The sequence below is a fragment of the Danio rerio genome, chromosome 7, assembly GCF_052040795.2.
Source record: "Danio rerio strain M-AB ecotype USA chromosome 7, GRCz13ab, whole genome shotgun sequence".
In the NCBI taxonomy this organism is placed as follows: domain Eukaryota; kingdom Metazoa; phylum Chordata; class Actinopteri; order Cypriniformes; family Danionidae; genus Danio; species Danio rerio.
Genome location: NC_141027.1, coordinates 64,631,425 through 64,657,795, shown reverse-complemented (window position 1 = coordinate 64,657,795; position 26,371 = coordinate 64,631,425). Strand labels below are relative to the sequence as shown.

Below are 26,371 nucleotides of genomic sequence, written 5' to 3'. Positions count from 1 at the left end.
AATAATGCCAAATATAACATTTGAAAAGAATAAAAAAAATCATCAAAGTTGTCCTAAAGCCAAAATGTGTCACTGTTATTCCCTTAGGACAACTCGAGACAAAATGTCTCGAGTTATTGCCTTAGGACAAAATGAATCTTTTTGACCATTGTAACTGATTTTGTGGACCACTGTCACATTTTGTTTTTTTCTTAGGCTTCAAAGCTCTTTAAAGGTCACCTATGATGGAAATCATCTTTTGTAAGCTGTTTGGACAGAACTGTGCATTGGTATAGTGTGTCCACAGTCATATTGGAGTGGTATAAACACAACAAGTCTCTTTTTTTAAATTTCCTGACGATAAAATGGTGTCCAAATCCCTCCCATTTTGAGGCACACAGCAATGTGATGTAAGAGAGCGTTTTCCCCGCCCATTGAATTGATTGACGGATACATGTCAGTAAAATAATAAAAGAAGACACTTCAATCTGAGTTTATCCTGTCACATTGCAGAAAGGCTTGAATGAACTCCACAACAAATACATCAAATAATCATCAGGAAAGTTCTTACTGTAGTATTTCTCACAAGTGTTACGCTAGATCTGCTTCTTTCATGCCTGTCACTGTGCTGTTAATCTGACGGAGATGGAGACATACTGACAGGTACGTGAGAACGATGGGCGGGGAAAACCAGCATTAAAGGCACAGGCAACAAAGACTGCTACAAAGCAGAAACTTCCCATATTCTGAAAGGTATAATAAATAATCTGATGGGTGTTTTGAGCTGAAACTTTACAAACACATTCTGGAGACACCAAAGACTGATCTTAAATCTTGAAAAAAAGGGTTAAAATAGGTGCCCTTTAAGTGTTGATTAAACCAATGGTTCTCAAACTGTGGTTTGCGTACTAGTGGTATGCTAGCTTTCTTCTAGGTGTTCATGCACCATGTATTTCAAAATTTATCAAGAATGATTTTTATATAAATATGATGACATATAGCCCATTTTTATGGTTAACATTTCCAGGTTTTGATAAAGAGGCTACTATACTATACTTTACATTTAAGTACAGTTGATTTTTTTTTATTATTTATTTATTTCTTTTTACTTTTTGAGAACACTTTTAAAAGCACATTTTAATTTAAACATTGACATTTTAATTTGCATGTTTGTTTCTACCTGTAAACACAGTACAGTGTTAATGTTTGTTTAGGCTATTTATAATGTTTAAAGTGGCTGACAAAAAATGTTTTTAATAACAGGAATTAAACTGCCTGGTTTTTAACTGTGCAGAGCTGTAGGTGGTACTTGATGAAAAAAAATGTTAGAACCACTGGTCTAAACAGTGAAACAATTTACCTATTTTATTGAATTTCATCATTTTTTAAATGTATAAATAACAGTGTTCTGCCCTCACTCTGGTGTCTCTCTTCCCAAGGTAAGACAGACAGATAAACTCTTTCCAATATGTTAGATTGTGGGAGAATGCTGCTTTAGTAAGTTAAAACAGAGTGAAATTACACAAAAGATTTGTACATCCAACAACCTCTAGTTTTCTCTATGTACATAACATTAATATATATTCATTCATTTTCTTTTTGGCTTAGTCCTTTATTAATCTGGGGTCGCCACAACGGAATGAACCGCCAACTTATCCAGCATATGTTTTACACAGCAGATGCCCTTCCATCTGCAATCCATTACTGGGAAACATCCAGTACACTCCTATTCATACACACACATACACTACGGCCAATTTAGTTCATCAATTCCCCTAATTTCCCCTAAAATGTGTTTGGACTGTGGGGGGAAACCTGAGCACCCGGAAGAAACCCACGCCAACGTGGGGAGAACATGCAAACTCTACACAGAAATGCTAACTGACCAAGCCGAGGCTCGAACCAGCAACCTTCTTGCTTTGAAGTGATCATGCTACCCACAGCACAAACAGGCTTTGTTGCTTAAAATCTTTTACCTTTCTGAAGGAAGGGTGGGTTTTCTGCTGGGTGTGTTTGGGGGTGTGTTATGAGGTCTTCCGCCTTTCCCATCAAGCTGGGGGTCCCTCATGCTTCCAGTTCGAGTGTCTCCATGTCCGCGACCTCCACCTCGCCCCAGACGTCCACGGTGATCAGGCTGTCTCAAAGATGTCCTTGGCTTTGCTATGAAGGAGAAAGGCAATATCCGAATCATGAAACTAAGACACAAAGTACAATCCAAGCTTAAATAAATATTTCCTATATGTGATCAACAGAGACAGAATTATAACAGAATGTGACTATTTATGCTGTTTTGGGATTGAAAAGGAATCGTCTCCATCTTTTCTTTGCTGTAACATCAATATCTGTGAGCAGACAGATATTAACACATTCACATCCTCACATGGGCATTATTACTGCAGGATTACACTCGGTCTACTCTTTACACAGGACCAAAGGCACAAAGAAACCATTTTACTGGTGATTCTGTCTGCACTTGACAGGCTGCAAGGCATGACGGTAAATAAATTACATTTAAAAGACTGAATGATTCTTCTTAGCAATGAAATCTTGTTCTAAAATATAAAGGCAACAATAAAGGATGCACATGACTATCTTTCTAAATAAGCCATTTTACAGCTTTGAGTGCCAAACAGGACTAACATGTAGTTTTTCCTCCTCAAATGGCCTGTTAAACTGCTGAAATTGGATCATGGTTTCAATGAGTGGAACCTGAGACCAGATCAGTCCGATTCATGTTGGTTTCTTTTAACTACATCAATAGATTCACTGAAGAAGAAGAAAACCCAACACAAAAGAACACTTCGTTTACAAATCAAATGACTCTTTTTCTTCATTAAAGCATCAAGCACTGCCATTTCAAGTGAATTATAGCTTAGACATCTGTCTGTTTATAAAACAAACTTTTGATATAACATCTGAAGACTTATAAAATATTGCATATCCAACGGGTGTCAAACTCAGCTCCTGGAGGAAGACACAATTGATTTAACTTATTGAGTCCTTCGGGCTTGTTTGAAACCTACAGATAAGTATGTTGTAGCAGGGTTGAAACTACACTGAGCAGCGCAACAGAGTTTGACAACCCTGGGCTATATGAACCACTTTTATGGTTTTCCCTTTCTGTTCAGTGGAAGAAAGAAACCCAAAGATTTTGAGAACATAATGAGGATAGCAAAAACAGAATTGGCATTTCTGGTTGAACCATCCCTTCAGTATATAATTGCAGTGACCACATAAAAAGAAACATTTTAAGCAATCATAAATAATCAGTACACTTTTCAGGTAATCTAATAAATGTATTACCTTGCATATTCTCCAAACAAACAACCATCAAAGAAGTACTCAACATTTTTGGAAAAAGGTTCATTTTACAACTCTCTTAGAGTTAAACCATTGAGTTTTACCACATTTTAACCCATTCAGCTGATCTCCATGTCTGGTGGTAGCAATTTTAGCTTAGCTTTTAGCATTCACTTGAATTAGACTATGATGTTTCTTGAGATGTTTCTCAAGCACGTTCCTAGAGGACCACCAGCTTTGCATATTTGCCATGTCTCCCTTAACCAAACACACCTGATTCAGATCATCTGCTTAATAGCAGACTAAAAGGCCTGTAATGGGTGACATACAAAAGTACACATCCAAAATATGCAGTGCTGGTGGTTCTCTAGCAATGTGGTTGAAAACAATGGATTAGACCATTAATATCTCGCTCACAAATAAAAAAAAAATGCAATGATATTGTGCAGAGCTGTTACCTAGCTAGGGACTATTTTCAAGTACCGCTGTACTGACAATAGCCCCTTTCACACATACAGACCTTTCCGGAAAATTACCGGCAATTTTCCGGAAAGGTTGTATGTGTGAACAGGTCCTTTTTGAAAATACCGGTAAATTCGTTCTGGCTATTTTCCGGAAAGAGAAGTTGTAACATTACCGGCAATTTGCCGGAATGCTGCGCTGTGTGAACGCAGAAGGAAGATTTCCGGAATAAGCTCGTGCACGTCTAGAACGTGCTGACGTGAGACGTCTGCTTTAGCCAATCACAACAGTCAGACGCATTTACGTCCGCGCGGTTTGTGAGAATAAAAGCCTTTGAATATTTTTCCAGACACATTTAGCTGCTAGAAGTTAGTCCGATCACGTTTATATGTTCTTCTTAATGCCAACTGTGCAAATAGTCATCGATAAGATGCTTATGATAAGCCGTTGTTTGTTTACCTTCAAGCTTTGCGTGTGCCCATGAAACAGCCTGTGAGCGTCAGCACACTTACATATTATGAACATCTCGACATGCGAATATGATCCAGTGAAAGTTGTTTACAATATTGATCATCCACAGAGTTTGTAATTTAGTCAAATGTTTACAAATACAAGCGCAGCCGTTTAAAGCTCATTTGTGGTGAATGATGTCAGAATTTACCGGTATTTTGGAATGGATGTGTGAATGCTCTTTTCCGGAAAATTTCCGTAACGTCCTCGCCTGTGTGAACAGCGCTTTTTTGAATATACCGGTAAAGTCGTTCCGGAAATTTTCCGGATATTTACCGGTATCACTGTGTGAAAGGGGCTAATGAGTCAGATTGTGCTACCGCTCATTCAAAAAGTACAGCATATGATGATGACGAATAATAAGCGTACTTTATTATTATTATTATTAGAATATTCAAGTAGTACACAAAAAATGGGATCACATACAAAGAAAACAAAACAAAAACATGAAAACAATGTGTGCGTGTGTGTGTGTGTGTGTGTGTGCGTTCGTGCGTGTAAAGGTAACTAGGTGGATGGTCAGAGTACATACATAAGGAATATATATATATATATATATATATATATATATATATATATATATATATATATATATATATATATATAAAGACAACAGTAATAAACACTGACAACAACAACAATAATAATAATTACAAGTACTACATCAACTACTACTACTGTTATTACAGCCACAATGACGACTACTACAATGTCCACTACTGCAAATACTACAACGTCAACTACAACTGATACTACAACGACTACTACTATTGATACTACTACGTCTGCTACAACTGATACTACTACAACAACATTTACCACTACTACTTCAACAACGACTGCTACTACAACATTTACATCAAAAAACATCTGCTACTTCTGATACTACTATACCGACGACAACTACTGCTACTACAACATCTACTAATTCTGATACTACTACACCGATGACGTCTACTATTACTGATACTACTACAACTACTACTTCAACAACCACAACTACTACTATAATCACCACTACTTGGGCTGTGGAATTAATCGAAAATTCGATTTCGATTTTGGCTTCTAACGATTATGAAAACCATTAATCAAGATGAAACGAATATTGCATTATATACTGCACCCTTTCCATTTTGGCACATTTATTGCTCTGCAAAGCTCAGTTTCATGTGAAATTGACTATTCATGAAATGGAATTTCATGTACTGTACTGTAATGTAAATTTTGCCCTAACCACTACTACAACAATGACAGCAACTTGAATAATGACAATGGTAGAAATATTTATAATAATGATAATGAGGAGATAACGGACAAGTCAGAACAGTAATGCTAATATAGGTAACAAAAGTATAAGTAATAATATTAATGATGGTAGCGAGGAGGTGAGGGGAGGTTGGGAAATCAGGAAGAGGACCAATAATAATAATAATAATAATAATAATAATAATAATAATAATAATAATAATAATAATAATAATAATAAATAGAATTAGAAGTAGAAGAAGAGAAGTGAGAAAAAAGAAAAAGAAGAAATAGAAAAAAGGGAGGACAAAATACAGAAAAAGAAGAAGAAAAGGAAAGGCAGAAAAATAAAGTGCAGCAGACAAAACAATGAGAATAATAATAAAGAAAACATTACTATAATAATGACTATATACAAATAATAAGAACACAAAGTAAAGAATAAAATTAATAAGAAAAATAACAAGAAAAGAATATATACATGTAACTTAATTCAATAAATAATTAATTAAAATAAATAAAACTATTTTTTTTTAAATGAGATGCTAATTGTCTAATCCAATTCAATGATTGATGCTAAGCTAAGCTAAAAGTGCTCCTACCATACCCATAGACCGGTTGAATGGATTAAAAAAAAAAGGTAAAACTCTGTTTTACTCTTTATTTCTTTTACATCAGTCTTTTTCTCCCGAAAAAGGTTTAATGTTTCATTAAAACCAGACATTAGATCATTCAACATAATACTTACCTATCAACACATTCTTGATATAAAATGCAACAACAGCACATTTACATTATATGACTCAACCAAACACTAAAAACTTCAAACTTATCTAGTCTCACAAACATTCTGCATGACACCATACCACTAACCTGCCTGTAACAGAATGACATCATACCTTCCAACCCGGCAGTAAACCCAGCTGATCGCTTCCTAACAGAGCAAGCCGTCCAACCTGCCTATCATGGAGAGGTGTCACAAATGTAACACTGTCTACAGCCCCCGTGAGAAATGCATTCCACAGGCTGATAGTTTCAGCAAGACAGCAGACGGTGAGCTAAGAAAGGAGAAACAGGCAGAGCGGCGGCAGTAGAGTCATTAAATAACAGATGAAACAGCAGACCATCCTCCACTGAACAGCCACACAGGCTCTGCTGTTCCTCTCTACAATACTGCAGTCTCTGGACCTCCCTCTCTCTGTCTTTCTCTCTCTCTCTCTTTTTCTCTAGGTCAATACAGATGCCAGCTTTCTGCTGTATCACGGCAGCCAAGTAAGCACTGAGTCACTGATCAAGGGACAGCCTGAGCCGTGAAAGCGCCAGTGCTGATAGTGAGTTTGCAGCTTCCAGAACAGATGCAACCTGTAATCTGAATGATCTAATGCAGAGCTTTATTCTTAGTACATCCACAACCATGCTCACATCCTCAGAGGAGTTTAAATAGGCCATATGCACAACCAAAAGACACAGCATGCACAGGAAACTGCAATACACCTGATTTACAGCAGAAGAAAAGTTACACTGTGAAAAAAAAAAAAAATGCTTTTCACATTTTGACAATCCATGCGCAAAGTCCAAAGTGCAGGATGCAAAAGCATTAAGGGCAGGTCTGAATCCACTTTTGCTTTTTTAAGGAAGGAAAAATCCGCTGTGCACTGTGGCGCATGGTCTAACAAGGTTGAGCTTATTCTTTTAATGAGTTCTAGGTGTGTTTTGAGAATAAACCAATCAGAGTCTCATTACCCTTTCTCTTTAAGAGTCAGTTGTGCCGCACCATAGCACATTTGCTGTTTACATGGCGGACTTTGTAAATGGAAAAACTGATCACTTCACTAGAGAGAAAACAGTTAAACAGAGCATTTACAGTGCAAAAATGACAGATGAGCATCCTCATTCTTTACTTTCACTTTCACACTCATGGATAGGTAAACGTGTTGTACGCACAGACATCCATTAGCCTACATAATTTATTTTGTTTGTTTTCATGTGCAAAGAATTATTTCAAAACTATTTCTAAATTTAGTTCTAATTTCCAGCAAACGAATAAATTAACATTTGTAAAGAAACAAATAAATCTTTCATTTGTAAAGATATTTGCGTATTGCTGTACATCCTGTGTGTATTAAGCATTGTGTAAGTGAGGCGCACAAATAATGCGCTCTGCGCTGGACTATAGACCTGCTTTGATCTGGTCTATTGAACCGTCTATTTAAGTTCCTCAAAATAGCAACGCACCAGCAATGTGCCTTAACATACCCCCTTAACATATATATATATATATATATATATATATATATATATATATATATATATATATATATATATATATATATATATATATATATATATATGTGTGTGTGTGTGTGTGTGTGTGTGTGTGTGTGTGTGTGTGTGTGTGTGTGTGTGTGTGTTGTTTCATATTTGTTTTATATTTCACATGCTGCATTCGTTATTTAATGTTTGAATACTGAAACAAATAACTGCCATCGCTTAAAGGGTTATATTTTACCATCAAAAAATGTAGTATATTTATATCATTATCATCTCTTGATATAAAAGCACTGTGTAATTTAATTGATTGTCAAAAATGAAATAATTTAAGTGCTATATTTTTTATTAGTGAAAGTGCCCGCTCACTTTTGTCAAGGCCTGTCCAAAAATATATTTCTGTCACTATAACACAAATGCACTATTTTTGTTGCATTATCAATATTTATTTTTCTGTTATGTACAGAGATTTTAAATATATTATTTATTTCCCCACCAATCATTTTCAATCACATTACATTTTGGTCATTTTCCCTCTAAATAAAATAGCCAGAGCCGCATAACATACCTCTAAATAAATAAGGGTGCTGTGACATGTACCTATATTTAGAACCCCTACATTAAAGAGCCGCATAGCAGTGTTTAGTCACGCGGCTGCTTTTGTTTTTATGAACATAAAATAACTAGTTAACTAGTTCTACTTAATTGAACAAAGAGAGCTGTTTACATTGCGTTGCCAAGGCAACTACTGATGCGTTTTGTGTAATGTTTCAAAGAGCTTTGTCACAGCACAACAGTGGAAAATGAAACCGTATTCGTGCTGTCTGGCACGGAATGGAACGGTTCAGCATAAAGAACGATTCAGCACGGTAGTGGAAAAGTGACTATATGAAGCTCCAAGAACACTTTTGTACACCACAAAACTCATGTCAGGCAAAGAAAAACTCATATTTACAGTTTTTTTCAACCCAGGTTCATTGTAAATGGGTACCACTATATACATTTCTAAAGAGCGTCAAATATGTCCAAGGAGCTACGTTTTTTTTTCTCCAGTGTTTGTTTTCATAAATCCACCAGAGGCCGCTGTGTATGCTTTATCAGATCTCATTTTTTTTTTTTTTTTGTGAGTGCCATACATGCCTGCTGATCTAGCGTAAATCCACCAGAGGTCGCTGTCAACTGAATGACTGACCAATCGACTGACCCACTGTCCTCCTTTCCTAAACCCAACCAATAGAGTCTTAAAAAGCACTGAGTGACACCCCACCAACTCAACTGACAGTATAAAATAGCAATCCAGAAAAAGAAAAGCCCTTGCCTGATTTTTACAGATTTTTAAATTTTCAAATGTTACAACATTCTCACCCTGTTATTTACCTGTTTTTTATTTTATTTTTTGGCTTCTGTTGTTGTCGTACCTGCTTTCTGAAACCATTCTTCGGCAGACTGGAACCCCGTCATTGTGATTAACTCATCTCTGGGTCTCAAGTCCACCGACGTACTTAACGAGCCATAGGACAAACAGTCCACACAGAGGTAAGCGGTAAGTACAAAAAGGAACGGCATCATGCCGCCTCGAAATGTTCATTTAAAAAACTAAATGCAGCCATACGTACTTCTGGCTACACAATTCATGATCTCCAGAAATTTATATAGGCTACGTTTGTATGTTGGGTTATTTTGGCACACAAAAGTGTCCTTGGAGCTTCATATAATTACAGTTGAACCACTGAAGTCATAAGAAACTAAAGTCATACGAAGCTCCAAGAACACCTTGTGCAGCAGAAAATGAATAAAAACTCATGTTATGACCTTTCACAGGAAAGAAAGAAAGTAAAGAAATTAATTTGACAGGTTTTTTTGGCACACAGAAGTGTTCTTGGAGCTTCATATGATTACAGATGAACCACTGAAGTCATAGGCAATGTTTTTGGTTCCTTTTTTTTCTGCACAACATCTCGTAGCCATTGCTGTCTATGAAGAATGAGAGAAACCTCAAGTTCCCCTTCGGGGGGAACTTCAGCACTATAAGTGGATTTGATTGTAAAATCCACGCATTGGGAGGTTCGGTTCAGAAGCTACTCGTCTGAAAGAGTATTGAACGGGCCAATTAAGAATGAATTGGCAGCGCAAGCCTGCGCAGGTGAGCGGCATAAGCAATCAACTGAGTATATAAGCTCACCTGGCGCCAGCAGACGCTATCCTTTTCGCTTCAGAGACTTTCTGATCGAGTCGATGAGGGTTCCTCCTGCTGTGACAAGCGATTCTGAGCGAACGAGAGCATTCTCCCGGTCCAGAGTGTGTACACGCAGTGGCAGACGGTCGAGCTGGGTTTCTCCCTTGCCTGGCGTTCTTTGGGTCCGGTCCTCCAGAGCGGTGCGTATAAAGTTGCAAACTTCACAGAAAGAGCAACACAGTCGTGCAGCACGTCCTTATCAGGACGGCGCTCCGACTGTGCGTTTCTGGATGCGGTGGTTTCCTGTCCTCGGATGATGGGCGCGGGCACTGCGTTACATGGCTGGGGGTCCAGCATGTTAATGCGCTGCTCGCGGGCAGTTCATGTCGTCATTGCGATGCCATGACTGTTGCGCAAGATCGCGGTTAGCCTTTGCAAAAGGGCGAACCACCCCAGTTGTCCCCTGCTCTGCAGCGGGCACTCGGGCAGATCTGAGGGTTTCAGCGAGAGATAATCCGTCGCCCACGGGCCCGCGGACCTCCCGCTCCTCTAAGCGCTCCATCCAAGCTTCGGGCGGGGGAAGCGATCCGTCTAACAGATGGTAGCCCTTACGCCCGATGACACCGGAGACCAGATGTCCACCGCGGCATCGGAGGGTGGGCTTTCATTGTCCGATGATGATCCAGACCCGCTCGCCCCCTTCGGGCTGGTGAGCGCTGTCACTACGGATCCTGAAACGGACATGTTAGCCGTGCTTTCCCGGGCTGCTTCGGCCGTGGGTTGGAGATGGTTTATCCCCCAGCTCCGCGGCCGGACCGACTAGAGGGGCGTTCCCTTCTTCCCGGAGGTGCACAGTAGGCTCACGCGGTCTTGTAAAGCACTTTTTTCTGCTCGTGCTGCGTGTTCCTCCACCCTAACCACTCTTGACGGTGAAACAGCCAGGGGGTATGTGGCGATTCCTCAGGTTGAGTGCGCGATGGCGGTAAATCCGCGCGGCGCCTCTTCTTGGCGGGGTCCGCCTCGTCTCCCATCCAAAGCCTGTAAGTTATCTACCTCCCTCGGAGCTAGAGCTTACATAGCTGCGGGCCAGGCTGCTTCCGCCTTGCATGCGATAGCCACCTACCAGCGCTACCAAGCGCAGGCGCTGGCCGAGCTGCACGAGGGTGGGTCCAACCCAGGCTTACGAGCTTCGCACCGCCGCCGACTTAGCTCTTCGGACTACTGAGTCCGCTGCGTGTGCGTTGGGGAGGACGATGTCCACATTAGTGGTCCAGGAGCGCCACCCCTGGCTGATATGCGCAAAGTCGACAAAGTCCGCTTTCTTGACTTCCCCATATCCCCAGCCAGGTTCGGCGACACTGTCTGTGAATTCACCCAGGAATTCAAGGCGGTGAGAGAGCAGTTGGTGGGTGATGTCTTATCGGCGGTCCGTAGCCCGCTCCGCCCGCCGTGCCATTCATACCTGCTCCTCGCCGAAGGCGCCCGCCTACGAGAGCTGCTCCGCCCCCGCACACGCCTCCGGCGAAGCGAGCGCGTCGGGCACCTCGGAAGCAGGCAGCCCCCCTGCCCAGAACGCCGCTAAGTCCGGCAACGGACCGCGAAGCGCCCCTGGGACAGGCCATCTGGAGAAGAGGGAACTTGCTCTTTCCCCGCAGGAGGGCGGGGCCCCATTTCCAACGGCACTTTTTACTGCCATGAAAACATTATGAAAGGGCACTTTTCACTTCCCCAGATGTGACAGCCCGAAATCTGCCAGTCTGGGACGCTATGCTTTCTAGCTTGCAGATTCGGTGCGTTTCGCCAGTGGCTCACGAGCGCTGGGAGGACGGTCTCCTTTCTCCCACCCCTCGAGCCTCCCCTCCGGAGCTCGGGTTTGGAGTGAGAGCAAATATCTCACCTCCAGCTTTTCCGTGGGACCCGCAAGCTTCCCGGATCAGCACACCCACTCCGCGCTGCCCCACTGCTGGTACGTCAGCGATTGTAGCGATGAGTCCATTAGCGAGAGCTCTGCTTGCCTGGTTAGCGCGGGCCAGCTCTTCGCGGTGGCTCATACGCACAATCAGACTCGGCTATGCGATTCAGTTCGCGAAACGGCCCCCCAAGTCACGGGTGTGTATTCACCAGGGTCAGCCCCCTGTCCGCCCCTGTCTTGCGAGAGAAGATTGCTGTCCTCCTGGCGAAGGATGCAATCGAGCCGCTCCCTCCAGCCGAGATGGAGAGCGGGTTTTACAGCCCACGCTTCATCGTGCCCAAAAAGAGCGGTGGGTCACGGCCAATCCTAGATCTGCGCGTTTCGAACCGCTGCCTGCACAAGCTGCCGTTCAGAATGCTCACGCAGAAGCGCATCCTCCGGTGCGTTCGTCCTCTGGGTTGGTCTGCAGCATTAGACCTGATGGACGCGTATTTCCATGTCTCCACTCTTCCTCGCCACCGACAGTTTCTGCGGTTTGCGTTTGAAGGTCGAGCTTGGCAATACAAAGCCCTCCCCTTCGGGCTCTCTCTGTCTCCGCGGGTCCTCACCAAGCCCGCGGAGGGTGCCTCAGCGCCCCTTCGGCTCGCGGGCATCTGCATACTCAATTTCTTACGACTGGCTGATTTTTGCCCTCTCTCGGAGCAGTTGATTATGCACAGAGACAAAGTGCTCTGGCACTTCCACCTGTGGGGGTTTCAGGTCAACCGAGAAAAGAGCAAACTCGCCCCCGTGCAGAGGATCTCTTCTCTCGGGCTGGAGCTGGACTCGGTCACCATGGCAGCGCGCCTCTCCGGAGAGCGCGCTCAGCTGATGCTGTACTGTCTGAGAGAGCTCGACAGTAAAATAGTGGTCCCACTGAAACTATTTCAGAGGCTCCTGGGGCATATGGCATCCGCAGCCGCTTCATGCCGCTCGGATTATTCTATATGAGACCACTTCAGCACTGACTTCACGATCGAGTCCCCAGACGCGCATGGCACGCGCGCGCACACCGAGTCTCTGTTACTGCGCTGTGTCGCCGCGCCCTCAGCCCTTGGAGCGACCCCTCGTTCCTACAGGCCTGGGTGTCTCTAGAACAGGCGTCCAGTCTTGTTGTCGTTTCAGCAGACACTTCCAACACGGGCTGGGGGGCTGTGCGTTGCGGGCATGCGGCTGCGGACCTGTGGAAAGGTACCCAGTTGCATTGGCATATCGCCTGGAGCTGTTGGCAGTGTTCCTCGCTCTCCACCGTTTTTTTCCGGTGCTGGAGCGGCAACACGTGCTGGTCAGGACGGACAGTACGGCGGCGGTGGCGTATATCAGCCGTATAGGGGGTATGCGCTCTCGCCGCATGTCTCAGCTCGCCCGCCGTCTGCTCCTCTGGAGTCATCCGCGGCTGAAATCGCTGCACGCCATTCATATTCAGGCAAGCTCAACCGTGCAGCCGATGCGCTCTCACGGCAGCCTTGCGTCCTGGAGAATGGAGACTCCACCCCGAGTCTGTTCAGCTGATATGGGCGCGATTCGGGGAAGCCCAGATCGATCTGTTGCTTCCCCCGAGATCGCTCATTGCCAGTTGTTCTTTCCCTGACCGAGTGCTCTCGGCACGGATGCACTGGCTTACAGCTTGCCTCGGGGCACGCGCAATTACGCGTTTCCCCCAGTGAGCCTGCTCGCGCAGTTACTGTGCAAGGTCAGGGAGGACGAGGAACAGATTGCTGGTTGCGCCCCTCTGGCTCAACCGGACCTGGATGTCAGAGCTCTCCCTCGCGATAGCCCTCCCCTGGCAGTCCCTTCGAGAGAGCACCTACTCTCTCAGGGACAGGGCACCACCTGGCACCCTCGCCGATCTTTGAAGAGATTTAGACGCGAGGAAGACTTAGGTAACCTCCGATTGCGGTGGCTAATACCGTCACTCGGGCTAGAGCCCCCTCCCCGAGCGCGCCTATGCCCTGACGTGGAGTCTATTCACTGAATGGTGTGTCTCTCGCTGAGAAGACCCCCGTAATTTGCCAGATCAGCGTTGTGCTTTCTTTACGCCGAGAGAAGTTGGAGAGCAGGCTGTCGCCCTCCACACTCAAGGTTACGTGGCTGCCATCTCCGCTCTCATAACGCGGTGGCTGGCAGCACCGTGGGAACGCATAACCTCATCATCCGGTTCCTCAGGGGCGTTAAGCGAATTAATCCACCCCGCCCCCTCTCATGCCCTCTTAGGATCTCGCCCTCGCTACACAAGCCGCGTCAGATCCCTTCGATCCTCGACTCAGTATCTTTCTGTCCCTGAAGACAGCTCTGCTGGTCGCGTTGATATCGATTAGAGGGTCGGGGACCCGGAGGCATTTTTCGGTCAGTGACTCGTGCCTGTAATTGGGCTGGCTTCTCTCACGTCCTGAGACCCCGCCCGCGATATGTGCCCAAGGTTCCTACCACTCCGTTTTAATACGAGGTAGTGAGCCTGCAAGCGCTGCCCTCGGAGGAGGCAGACCCAGCCCTTCTTATTGTCCAGTTCGCGTTTTGCGTATTATCCGGACCGCACTCAGAGTTTAGATCATCTGAGCAGCTCTTCGTCTGTTATAGCGGTCGGCAGCAGGGAAGTGCCGTACCGAAATAAGTTCCCACTAGATTGTGGATGCCTTTCTTTCACTATCAGAGCCGAGATGAGCCGCGTCCCCCGAGAGCGCGTGTGCACTCCACTCGGAGCTTCGCATCCTCTCGAGCGCGCGCACGCGGCGCCCCTCTAACAGACATCTGTAGAGCTGCGGGCTGGGTGACACCCAACACATTTGCAAGGTTTTACAATCTGCGAGTGGAGCCGGTTTCCTCAAGGGTATTAGGTAACCCTTGGTGATTGAGGAAACAATTCGGTAGGGTGTTGAAACACGCTTGCTGCGCCATTTTCCCTAACACGGAGATACGTGCGCCTTTTTATCTGTCAGTAAAGTTCCCCGTCAGGTGAGCCCTGCAGATTCCTCCGTGGCCCCCAGCACTGACTCAGCGGAGGAGTCACTTGCTGGCCCACTACGTTGTAGGTCTGCCCGCTGGTCAGCCCGCGTTTTGGGTAAAGGTGCCTGCGATGCGTGATCCCCACTAGGCGATCCCATATGCTTATTCCGCCACGGTTAAGTCCCCCCCTGGGCGGACCCGTGTCTTCCCTCCCCGCTAACCACTCTTTTGCTATGCGTACTCCCCCTTTTTAGGGCTAGTCCATATGTAAATTCTGCCATCTATCCCCCCTTGGGTAACGGATGGCCTCCGCAGCGTCCTCCCTATCGGGATTGCACGCTTCCCAACGTACTGTCGTATTTTCCTAGAATTATCTAGATGCTCACGACTTCCCAAAAAATATATATAAATCCGTAAAACTTCTGTTGAAGTAGGATAAATTAGGGCCAGGGACACGTTGGAGGACCGCGCCCCCCATGATGTGGGTGCGTCACGCTTGCTTGACTATCTCCTCATCGGGGGTGTTGGTAAGGTGCAGTCATTATGGCGCTTTCAATGGGCTCCCAATGCGTGGATTTTACAATCAAATCCACTTATAGTGCTGAAGTTCCCCCCGAAGGGGAACGTTCGAGGTTATTAAAGTAACCCTTCGTTCCCCGAGGAGGGGAACGGAAGCACTATACTCCGTCGCCATAAAGACTGTCCCTTAGCTGTTGAAAGTCTCTTCAGCTTAAAAAGGATAGCGTCTGCTGGCGCCAGGTGAGCTTATATACTCAGTTGATTGCTTATGCCGCTCACCTGCGCAGGCTTGCGCTGCCAATTCATTCTTAATTGGCCCGTTCAATACTCTTTCAGACGAGTAGCTTCTGAACCGAACCTCCCAATGCGTGGATTTTACAATCAAATCCACTTATAGTGCTTCCGTTCCCCTCCTCGGGGAACGAAGGGTTACTTTAGTAACCTCGAACGTTTCATCTAAAGCATCTTAATTTGTGTCTTAGGGCAATGGTCTCAAACTGAATTCCTAAAGGGCCACAGCTCTGTATAGTTTAGCACCAACCACCTCCAACTCACACCTGCTTAATAGTCTGTAGTAGTCTTGAACACCATCAAATGTACTACTCGGCCATTAGAAAAGTGTTCTATACAGTATGAATGTGAGCAGTAAGAATGGAATTCAGACGTACTACATTCGCCATTTTGTTATGGTCACATGACCTACCCTCGACAGTTGCGTCGCTTCACTTCCATTCATGAATTCTCTCGCGGGGCATCATGGGATAGTGCAGCATGCATGGGACCCTCGCCGGAAGAAGTAGGTCATTCGGGTACTTTTCGCAAACTGATTTTGAATTCTATGAATTCAGACATACTACTTGACACTCGCACACTGATTTCAGCGTACTATGTAGTATGGAGCTATGCAATTTTGGACGCAGCCCTCGATTAGTTGGATCAGCTGTGTTTGATAAGAGTTGGAGCAAAACCATGCAGAGCTGTGGTCCTTCAGGAATTCAGTTTGAGACCTGTGTCTTAGGGTATTGGAATGACATGAGTGTGAATAATTAACAGAATAAAAATTTTGGCGTGAGCTATTCCTTTACCAAAAATGTAAACTGTAACAAAAAGCAAATAAAATGTACTTGAATGTGATTTCGGTTTAATCTTGTGTATTTGTAAAGATTCTCACCGTTCAGCACAAGAGGGGCTGCAGGTTTAACTCTCATTTGACAGTTCACCACCTGAGGTCGGCCGGTCTTCTTAGCTGTGCGCTGCCGGGCCGCAAGCTTAGTAATGTGAGCCATCTCATTCCCTGTGGTAGCATGGCACATCACCTATGGGTTTTTAACCATTTAAAGTCTTAGTATTCACACATTCCTACTGAATTAATGAACACCAAAAAGTGTTAAGTGAAAGTCTTACCTCCCCAGACTGCCCTTTATCCAGCTTTACTATTGAAGGCATGCTGTGCAGGAGGGCATCCAGCGTGACATATCCCAGCTGTTTATAAGGTATGAGCTCACCCGTCAGGTCTTTATACTCTACCTGCAGGTCAGCCAGTGACAAGCCACTCTTACTGGACTGAAGCACCGCCCGTACCATCTTCTTCACCAGTTCTTCGTCCGCCATCTTAAAAACAACAAGTCAAAGTTTGGGTCTTACTTAAAGTCTCATTTGCTTCAACTTTGCATTTATTTGATCAAAACAACAGAATTTTGATAAAAATTTTAAGTAACATTTTAAATATTTGTTTAAAATATATATATTTTTAACATACATGTTAAAATGCCATTTTGTCACGGTTTTGTTCTGTTCAGTTTGGTTTTTGTTTTCCCTGTTTCTATTAGCCCGAGTTCTCTTTTATAGTCTGTTGCTATTGTTTCTGATTAAAGGGATATTTCAGCCAAAACTGAAAGTTCTGTCATTTACTTACACTTCACTTGTCACAAACCTGTTTAAGTTTATTTTTATGTTAAATGCAAAAGATGATATTTTAAAGAAAGCTGGAAACCTGTAATCATTAGCCACGTTTCCACTATCGCGCCTAAAGTGAGCTTGCCAGGGCGAGCCAGGGCCAGTCACATTCCCACTGTCATTTCCGGGGGCTGATCGCGCCAAAGCAGGGCTTCCTTAGGGCCAATGGTCGGCCAAAAAGGACCAGCTGGGGCTTCGGGGGGAGTGAAAGGAGAGGCAGACTTTTCCAGAGTCTGGTAAAGATCGCCACCATTACATTAAGATTGTACATGCGCCAAATAAATAAATAAATAAATAAATAGATAAATAAAATAAAATAAATAAAATAAAAAGTTTTATTTTCTAAGTGACATTTCTGTGCTGCATCCTCCTTGATGTTTCAATAACACCTAATAATCTTTATATCATATTAAAGATACAGCAGCCAGTAACAGTTGTCAAGAGCTTTGGTCAAGTTTAAAAGGTGTGTTTGTGCATGAAACGTGCGTGTTTAGATGCGTGTGTGTGTGTGTCTTTGAGAGACAGAGTGAAAGAGCACTCGCTTGACAGCTCTGTTGATGCCACGAGCGGCTATGAATACAACATATGTATGCCCTCATTGGTTGAGGTGCCCTTCTCAGCCTGTACATACCGCCCCCCACTCCCCCTCCAACATGTCCGTTCACCCAGACCCCCGCCCATGGATGTTCAGTTACTGCTTCGCTAAACATCCACTGATTCCGTTAATCCGCTCCATGTTTTACCGCCCGCTCTGTAGTCCACAGTGTCAATCACAAAATCTGTGTGCCCGCTCTCTGGAAAGTGGAGACATCAGTTCTTAACGATCATTCCATTGCAAGGTAGATAGTCTCATTACAATCCACGTTGCAGTCAGTGGTCTTCCAAAAGTGCTAACAACTTGTGCTACATATCCACGTTCTTAGAATTTGAATGTCTAATCAAAATAAATAATATAAATAACAATTTTCTGTTGTTGGCACACATTGTAGACAAAAAAATCCTCCAAAATTGTAAAATCCTCCTTTACAAAAAAGAAGACAGAGAAAAAGGGAGGCTGCTAAAGGTAGTTTAACACTGAAAATATATATTCAAAGCTAAAGTAAGCAAGCAGGTAAATCATCATATACATTTCTGTTTGTCATACTTTTAAGTCCTCTAATTATGTATGCCTCCTCTAAATAAGTAGGCCTATATTTTCCATTATAATCACTTAGGCCTAGGTGATACTAGTAATCTAAGCTAAGGAACATCATTTTATTAAAACCATGTCAATATAGGCCTAAAATAGTTAAAAACTTGAAATATCAATATTGAAAAAGTTAATATAAATTTATGGTGTATAATATTAAATTAATTCCCAGAGATGGGTTGCGGCTGGAAGGACATCCGCTGCGTGAAAACTTGCTGGATAAGTTGGCGACCCCGGATTAATAAAGTGACTAAGCCGACAAGAAAATTAATGAATGAATATTAAATTAAGTCTCAGTGGCGCAGTAGGTAGTGCTGTCACCTCACAGCAAGAAGGTCGCTGGTTCGAGCCTCGGCTGGGTCAGTTGATGTTTCTGTGCGGAGTTTGCGTGTTCTCCCTGCGTTCGCATGGGTTTCCTCTGGGTGCTCTGGTTTCCAGTCCAAACACATGCGGTACAGGTGAACTGGGTAGGCTAAATTGTCCGTAGTGTATGTGTGTGAATGAGTGTGTATGGATGTTTCCCAAAGATGGGTTGATGCTGCATAAAAACATGTGCTGGATAAGTTGGCGTTTCATTCTGCTGTGACGACCCCAGATTAATAAAGAATCCACCCACTTAGTGCCCTTTTTTTTGGTTTGGTTTGGGCCACTGCTCCTCAGAGCAGTGCACGGCCCTGGTGGCCAGACTACTCGATGTGCGATGCCAACAGTCGGTCTACGAGTAAACAAATATAATGAATGAAAATACATTAGCCTGTGTGTATAGACAATGCATACTGGCCTGACAGTGGAAATGCGGCTTTTGACCCATTTGCATCCATAGTATTTGTTTATCCTACTACACTACCTGACAAAAGTCTTGTCGTGGATCCCAGTTGTAAGAGCAACAAATAATAACTTGTCTTCTAGTTGATCATTTGAAAAAGTGGCAGAAGGTGGATTTTTCTGAGGAATCATCTGTTGAACTGCATCCCAATCATCACAAATACTGCACAGACTCTCACAGAAAACAGTCAGATTTGGTGAAGGAAAAATCATGGTTTGGGGTAAATTGAGTATGTGGGCGTGCGAAAGACATTTGTGTTGCCCATTACATTACAAACCACGAGAGGGCAAATTCTTTAGCGCTCCTCATACTTCAGCCTCCAAATCAAAGTTGCTCCAAGGTGCTGCAGAATTGGCCAATCCAGTCACCAGACATGATATTAAGCATGTCTGGGGTAAAGTGGAGGAGGCATTAAAGATGAATCCAAAGAATCTTGATGAACTCTAGGAGTCTGCAAGAACACTTTGCCATTCCAGATGACTTTATTAATCAGTAATTAGTGTGAGTCATTGCAGAGATGTATGGATGGGGTCCTCCAAACTCATGGAAGTCAGACATAATATTCATTCTGTTTTCACTGCAGCATGACTTTATATTCTATACTGAACATTATTTATGTTAAGTGACAAGACTTTTGTCTAAGCAAAGTCAGACCTTACTTTCCTAATGAAATCATTAAAAATCAGGGCAACGTTATATTTTATTTTGGTCAAATAACCGTAATCTAGAGACCTTTGCCTTTCATATAAGCCATTTCTGATACCAAATGATCAATTAAAAGTCAAGTTATTATTATTTGTTGTTTCTAAAATTTGGATAGGCGACAAGACTTTTGTCAGGTAGTGTATGCATGTCAATGATTAGTGGTTTTCAGATCTCTTCTAAATATCTCTATATTTCATTTTTCTTTTTAACTGGTAGTGTGCATTTTGGTTATTATAAGTCACATTAACAGATCATAAAAGGCTTGTTGCTCAGAGGTCAAATAATGGATTTATGAGTTAAAGCTTTAGCTCCTGCATTGATTTTCACTATTTGGTTAGTATTATTGCTAATAGGCAACATCGGTATTATCTGATACAGTAGCTAGCAAAAACACATCAAATCTTGTTCATCCACACCAACCAATGGAAGTAAGAGAATGCAAATAATTTTCATTAACTGACATTTTATTTTTGCACTGGTATGGTGGATTTGCTGATGTGACACAGGAACTGAGCAACCCACCTTTTGGAATAGCTGGACAGTTAAGGCTGCACAAATGGATCATAACGCAACACATTACACTTTTATTTTTTAATCAAATAAAGCCTTTTACTTTAAATCAGTCATGCGAACATGAATAGTCAATTAGACTATTCAAATCCCTGTGAAAAAGAAACGCACTCTAGCATTAGCATACTTTAAAAGTGCTTAATATGAACACTGCCTGCATGTAAACAAACGTGAAGTTTTCAAACAATTACTGCAAAGAAACTACAAATAAACACATAAAAGATTAAGAGTAAGTGTATATTAAATACAACTAGCTGAACCTACAACTCGAACTAGCGACCTTCTTGCTGTGAGGTGATACCACTACCTATTGCGCCACCACGTCGCCCGTAATATTTATTAGTATATATTACTGATTTACAAGATTATTACATATAACACTACTTCAAGCTTGTGATAATTTTTGTTAAAATCATTTTTATTTAATCGTTTTTTTTTTTAATCTGACTAAGAGCTATCCATTCTTTCATCTTTATTTATATAGCACGTTCAGAACGTAGATTGTGTCACAGCAGCTTAACATAGATGAATTCTAGTAAAATGAAACTGATTCAGTCCAGTTTTCACAAATGAGTTTCAGTTTAGTTCAGTTCAGTCAGTGTAATATAAATGTCACTGCTGAAAGCCAAAACAAAGAATAGCAAAATCCAACTACTCCAATAAATGCAAACCTTATTAACCTGGACTATGAATCACTTTCAGCACATGTTGTTTCAACACATATCAGTTCATATGTCTCTATTGTGAAGGAACACATTTTTGAATAAACTGAATAAACACCTTTTTTTTTTTTTTTTTTTTGCATATATCAGAACCAATGCAATCCTACCCATTTATGCAAAACTGCGGCGGTACTGCACAATCTATTTTTGTTGTATTTTAAGAAAAAGTTACATCAAAGGTTATTTACCTCTAATCCATTTACAAAAACATGTAAGACAAAAGTAAATAATTAAATAAAGTTTTGCATACTGTAATAAATGCCATGGCATATTAAGTAGTGCCAGCAATGTCATGTAGTATAATAACAATCCAAAAGAACTCTATAGAAAACTATCAAAAAACACTTGTTGTAAAATACTTTAAAATAGGCTAAGTGCAGTAATAGACAGCTTTCCGTTTAAATGGGCTGTGCATTTTAATCTTGTTTTTAAAACGTTTGATTGTCAGCATACCTACAGCACATATATATTCTCATGAACTGAAAGAGAAAGTGATAAGGACAGACAAGGCAGAGCTCGTGTGCTCGACGCGTTGGTAAAGTTGACGTTGCTGTTTTCAGGACTGACAGACACACCCATTATCCTAGACAACATAAAGGCGGTCGCCATCAAAACACTTTTATAGCTGCAGTTTACAAACTTCTTTTGTTTTAGATAGCAGGGTCGAAGCTATGAAAAGTTGGCGCCTACGACAGGATAATACACGCAAAACAAATGCATCATAGTAAGTTACAGTACGTGTTAAAGAATCTACCGGCCAACTGTTGTCACGAGCAATATCCGCTCCTTTCTGCCATTAACTGCAAAATATATCCATGTAAACATGTTTTTAAAGGTTTATAATACATTTTGACTATAGACAGTTAACGTTAGTTTATCTGACTGTCAATCAAAGTTGTAGTATGTTATAGCGATAAACTGTCAAACACTGTCTGTATCTAGTGCCACCAAAACTGCTCAAATATACAGAGGTGAATGCAGAAACTGTACAGTAAATAGTATTCCAGTCTTACCGCTTAATGTGAGTGGGTCAGGCTGGTTTAGATGACAGCGGCTGGTTGTGTGACAGTGGTCGCCGTGTCCTCCCTCGGTCTGTCCCGCAAGCAGTGTGTGCGTGTGTGAGTCCCACTGAAAGCTGCTCGCTCCATCTCGTCTGTAATCACCCATTCACAGTACGCATGCGCACTACACACAGCCTACTGTACACAAGTACAGGTACACACAAGACGCGCTTGCTGTGCAGGCCATTCAAAAAATTGCTGAAACTTTCTCACTTTGTTTTTACTTTACTATGGCAAGCCGTTTAATCTATGAACAGTCTAGTAGTAGGCTAGTACATGTAATAGTACCTGATTAGACACTATCCTAAAATATTGTAAGTAAGTACTACTAATACTTATTAAATTTTCAGTGCTTATTAGTCTACTCACCTTTATACACTGCATTCTAGTTATTATGTATTTATGAGATAAAGTCCTTTTTATAGCCTATTAAAATAGTACATTTTCAATATAGATAATAGCATCTGGCTAACTAAATAGTAGATTAACCATATTTCAATATTTAATATTGAAACTATTAAGTAGTTATTTTGATGGGCTAATTATTCTATTGTTGCTAATAGATTTAACATGTTTGCCATTTTCTAGATTCCAATAAATAAGAAATAGTATCTAATGAATAAATATGTAATGATATAATAAGAACCAGTGACCATATAATGATGATAAAAATAATAATATGTGATGGGTGCAGCTGGAAGGGACTAAGGGATTATTACTACTACTGCCACTACTACATTTTACTTATTAATAACATTTATTTTTCAGTAATAAGTCGCAAAAAATATTTAACATTTAACATTTCTGTTTTTTGCATTTAACATTTGAGTTAATTAATTGAAGTTTTGTCACTTTTCCTCTTCCAGGTCTAGAACATACTTGCAGTAATTTAACACTTTTCGAGGAATTTACTGTATGCATGCAATAAGTGATTTCATGTTTACAGGCTTGACCCACGTTTTTATGTAAAAAAAAAAAAAAAGATACAACAAAGGCAGTTAAGGCACTATAAAGCACTACAAAGTCACTATATTAATTGTTCAACTATCATATCTGAGTATTTACATTTGGGAAACATATCTATTTGAAAATTAAACACTGATTTACCAATACATTTCAGGAAAACGCAAAGTCCTTGCATTTAATATATGTGTTTAATATGAGTTATTATATAGTATGATTATATTTATAATACTGTTTAAAAATTGGTGAATGGTTATAAAAAATCATAATTAAGAAAACATAATAAAATGCTACTGTTAGCAATTAATAGGACCTAATTAAGCTACCAGCTTTTACAAAATATATATATATATATTTTGTATGCTCTCTGTTCGTTGGCTCTACCTACAGCAAGACATTTTTGGCTTTCATTATTTGCTAATATTTCTTGGGTTAAAGCTTGTAAGTTGACAAATAAGTTGTGCTTAAATAACAAAAATTAAAGAAGTGTCGTACATAGAATATACTCCATATTAGCCCCCCTGAATTATTAGCGCCCCTGTTTATTTTTTTCCCCAATTTCTGTTTAATGGAGGGAAGATTGTTTCAGCACATTTCTAAGCATAGTAGTTTTAAAAACCTATTTCTAATAACTGATTTATTTTATCTTTGTCATGATGACAGTAAATAATATTTTACTTGATATTTTTCAAGACACTTCTACACTCTCAGAAAAAAAGGTACAATGAGGGTACAATTTTGTTCCTAGAGGGAACAAAATATAAAATTGTACCTTTAAAGGTCCCATATTGGTCCTTAGGGTACAATTTTGTACCCAAATGGGCTATACAGGTACAAATGTCCAGATTTAGGTTTGAAAGGTACATTTTTGTACCTTTTATAGCACATTTGGATACAAAATTGTACCGTAAAGGACCAATTTGGCACCTTTAAAGGTACAATTATATATTTTGTTTCCCTATAGGAACAAAATTGTACCCTCAGCTCATGATAAGATCAAGACACTATATAACACTAATTTAAATGTATTAATACTAAACATTAATACTAAAATACATAATTTAAAAATATAATAAATTAATAAATTGATTGAATTAAATATTTTAATAATTAATTTTTTTTCATGTATTTTAATTACATTTTTTCTCACAAATGTTAATAATTTAATTTATAATTGAATGTAATTTTAATCATTAAAAACGTAAATACTGGTCTTTGCTTATTGTTTAAGACCCTTTAGTTTATGGGATGTAGAATAAGAACCATGCAGAGTGACAGCATCTTCATACAGGTGGTGATGTTGCTGTCTCTTTAAGAATTTGGCTTGTTGAGACGTTATAGTAGTGTTTGTTACTGAGGCGGTCGGTAGAGTATGCTGGCTGTTTACACAGAACTTCGCATGCTTTTCAAAGAAAAGTCTATTTTGGAGTCCACACTTTTCAGGTAAGAATGCATTAAAGATATATTTTCAGTCTCATTTTTACATGTGAAGCCGTGTTCTGTTGATTTTGTCTGACTCTCGGGTCTCGGCTTTCCCCCGCTTTAAGTGCTCCGGGCTGGCCTGCAGGATGGAGTTTGCTAAGATGTCTGCAGCTTATTAAAGAAGTTAATACAATGTGATATCGAAGTCACCGAGGGACATAACGTTATAGACGGTGAGTACTATATGCTGTTAGTTTTCTCGGTGTAAAAGTTCCCTTTGTCGCCTACGTTACGTATTCGCGCCTTATATCTTACGTTACGTTACTGCTTTATTAATTAACGTTAGTGTTGCCACGTCGGAATATAATCGCAACCCAATTAGCAAAATACACTCGGGCCAGCTGCGGCGGCAGAAGCGCGACGCTGCCGTATCCGTGCACCGGAATCGGGCCGTGACCCGTGAGTAATGTGCGGTGTGGCCCGGAGCTCGCGCGACTAAAGTCTTCATATAACGTTACCTTGATATAAAACCTTTTGTTATTAATACTGGAAATTTGTAATTATCGATAATGTTTTATATTTTGAGGCCATTTTTCTAGCCACGGTTGACCGCTGAAATGTAATTTTAGACGGTTATATAAGTTAAGTTACACCGCCATTTTGTGAAGAAAAATCACAATTTTGTCACAGACAAAGTGACTGATTATGTAAACGTGGCTAGTTACAAACGTGGCGTGCGTAACGTTAAGTTTCATATCTTCGTTTCAGTGTCTAAGTTACATTAATGTTGAGGAGTGTTCACAAACTCTCATGTCCAGAATTGTTGGTGCTTTACTATCGTTTAACGTTATACTTATGTTAATGTAGAATTATTAACATACCACGTTGTATAAATCGACGTTTTAAGTTATACTTTGTTCTTTATTGTAATAATTTGTCTCATCTGTTCTGAAACTGGTACCTTGAGCTATTTTACCTATTTTATTAATATCTCAAAATAAGTAAATAGTTATTGCTTCATCTTATTGCTTTCCTGAAGTTTATGAAGTTTCCAATTGTCTTTCAGGACAAGATTGAACAACAGAATGCAGCCTAACAGCATCAGACCAATGAAGGCATGTCATATGAAAGCATGGCTCAGTTACAAGATGTAAGTATGTCTCATTATCTATACCATGGTTTTAAAGGCTTACATACTATTTTAAATTTGTAGGTTTTTACTTACAAACAACAATAAATGTACACCCACATGTTTAAAATTATTTTCTAGGTTTTCATCGAAAGATGCGAGATCAACTGAAGAATGCTATGGACCTGACACTAAGGTACTCTTTCTAAACTTTCTCCACTTGATTAATATTATTCAATTCTAGCTTTGTATGGATTCCTTCATATTTGTTTGTATGCCACATCTTATGTTCCAGGAATTGATTTTACAGCAGCACTTCTCATGTTGCCAGCCTTGTTAAGCGAGACACTTCAACATTTGGTTGTGCTCCGGTGCGTATGTTGTTTTCTGTTTAGTATATGCTGTGATAAATGCATTTTATAATGCTTGATATTCTTTATATTAGGATGACGCAGTGGGTAGTGCTGTCACCTTA

The 26,371-nt window shown here is 41.2% G+C and overlaps 1 protein-coding gene across 6 annotated transcripts in view; it reads right to left on the bottom strand.

Moving 5' to 3' along the window:
- tdrd7b (tudor domain containing 7 b) overlaps window positions 1-22,477 on the bottom strand; it is a 59,729-nt gene extending 37,252 nt beyond the window's left edge. For 2 of the 6 annotated variants that reach the window (XR_015494477.1, XR_015494478.1), the window contains exons 1-4: window positions 22,335-22,451; window positions 16,758-16,964; window positions 16,525-16,669; window positions 1,956-2,139 (exon numbers count right to left, since the gene is read on the bottom strand). Coding sequence is in view for 4 of the 6 variants with exons in the window: in NM_001353929.1 (NP_001340858.1) it covers window positions 1,956-2,139; window positions 16,525-16,669; window positions 16,758-16,964 (536 nt within the window). In the remaining 2 variants the exon portion in view is untranslated. 6 annotated transcript variants of the gene reach the window in all.
- Window positions 22,478-26,371: the final 3,894 nt, after the last annotated feature.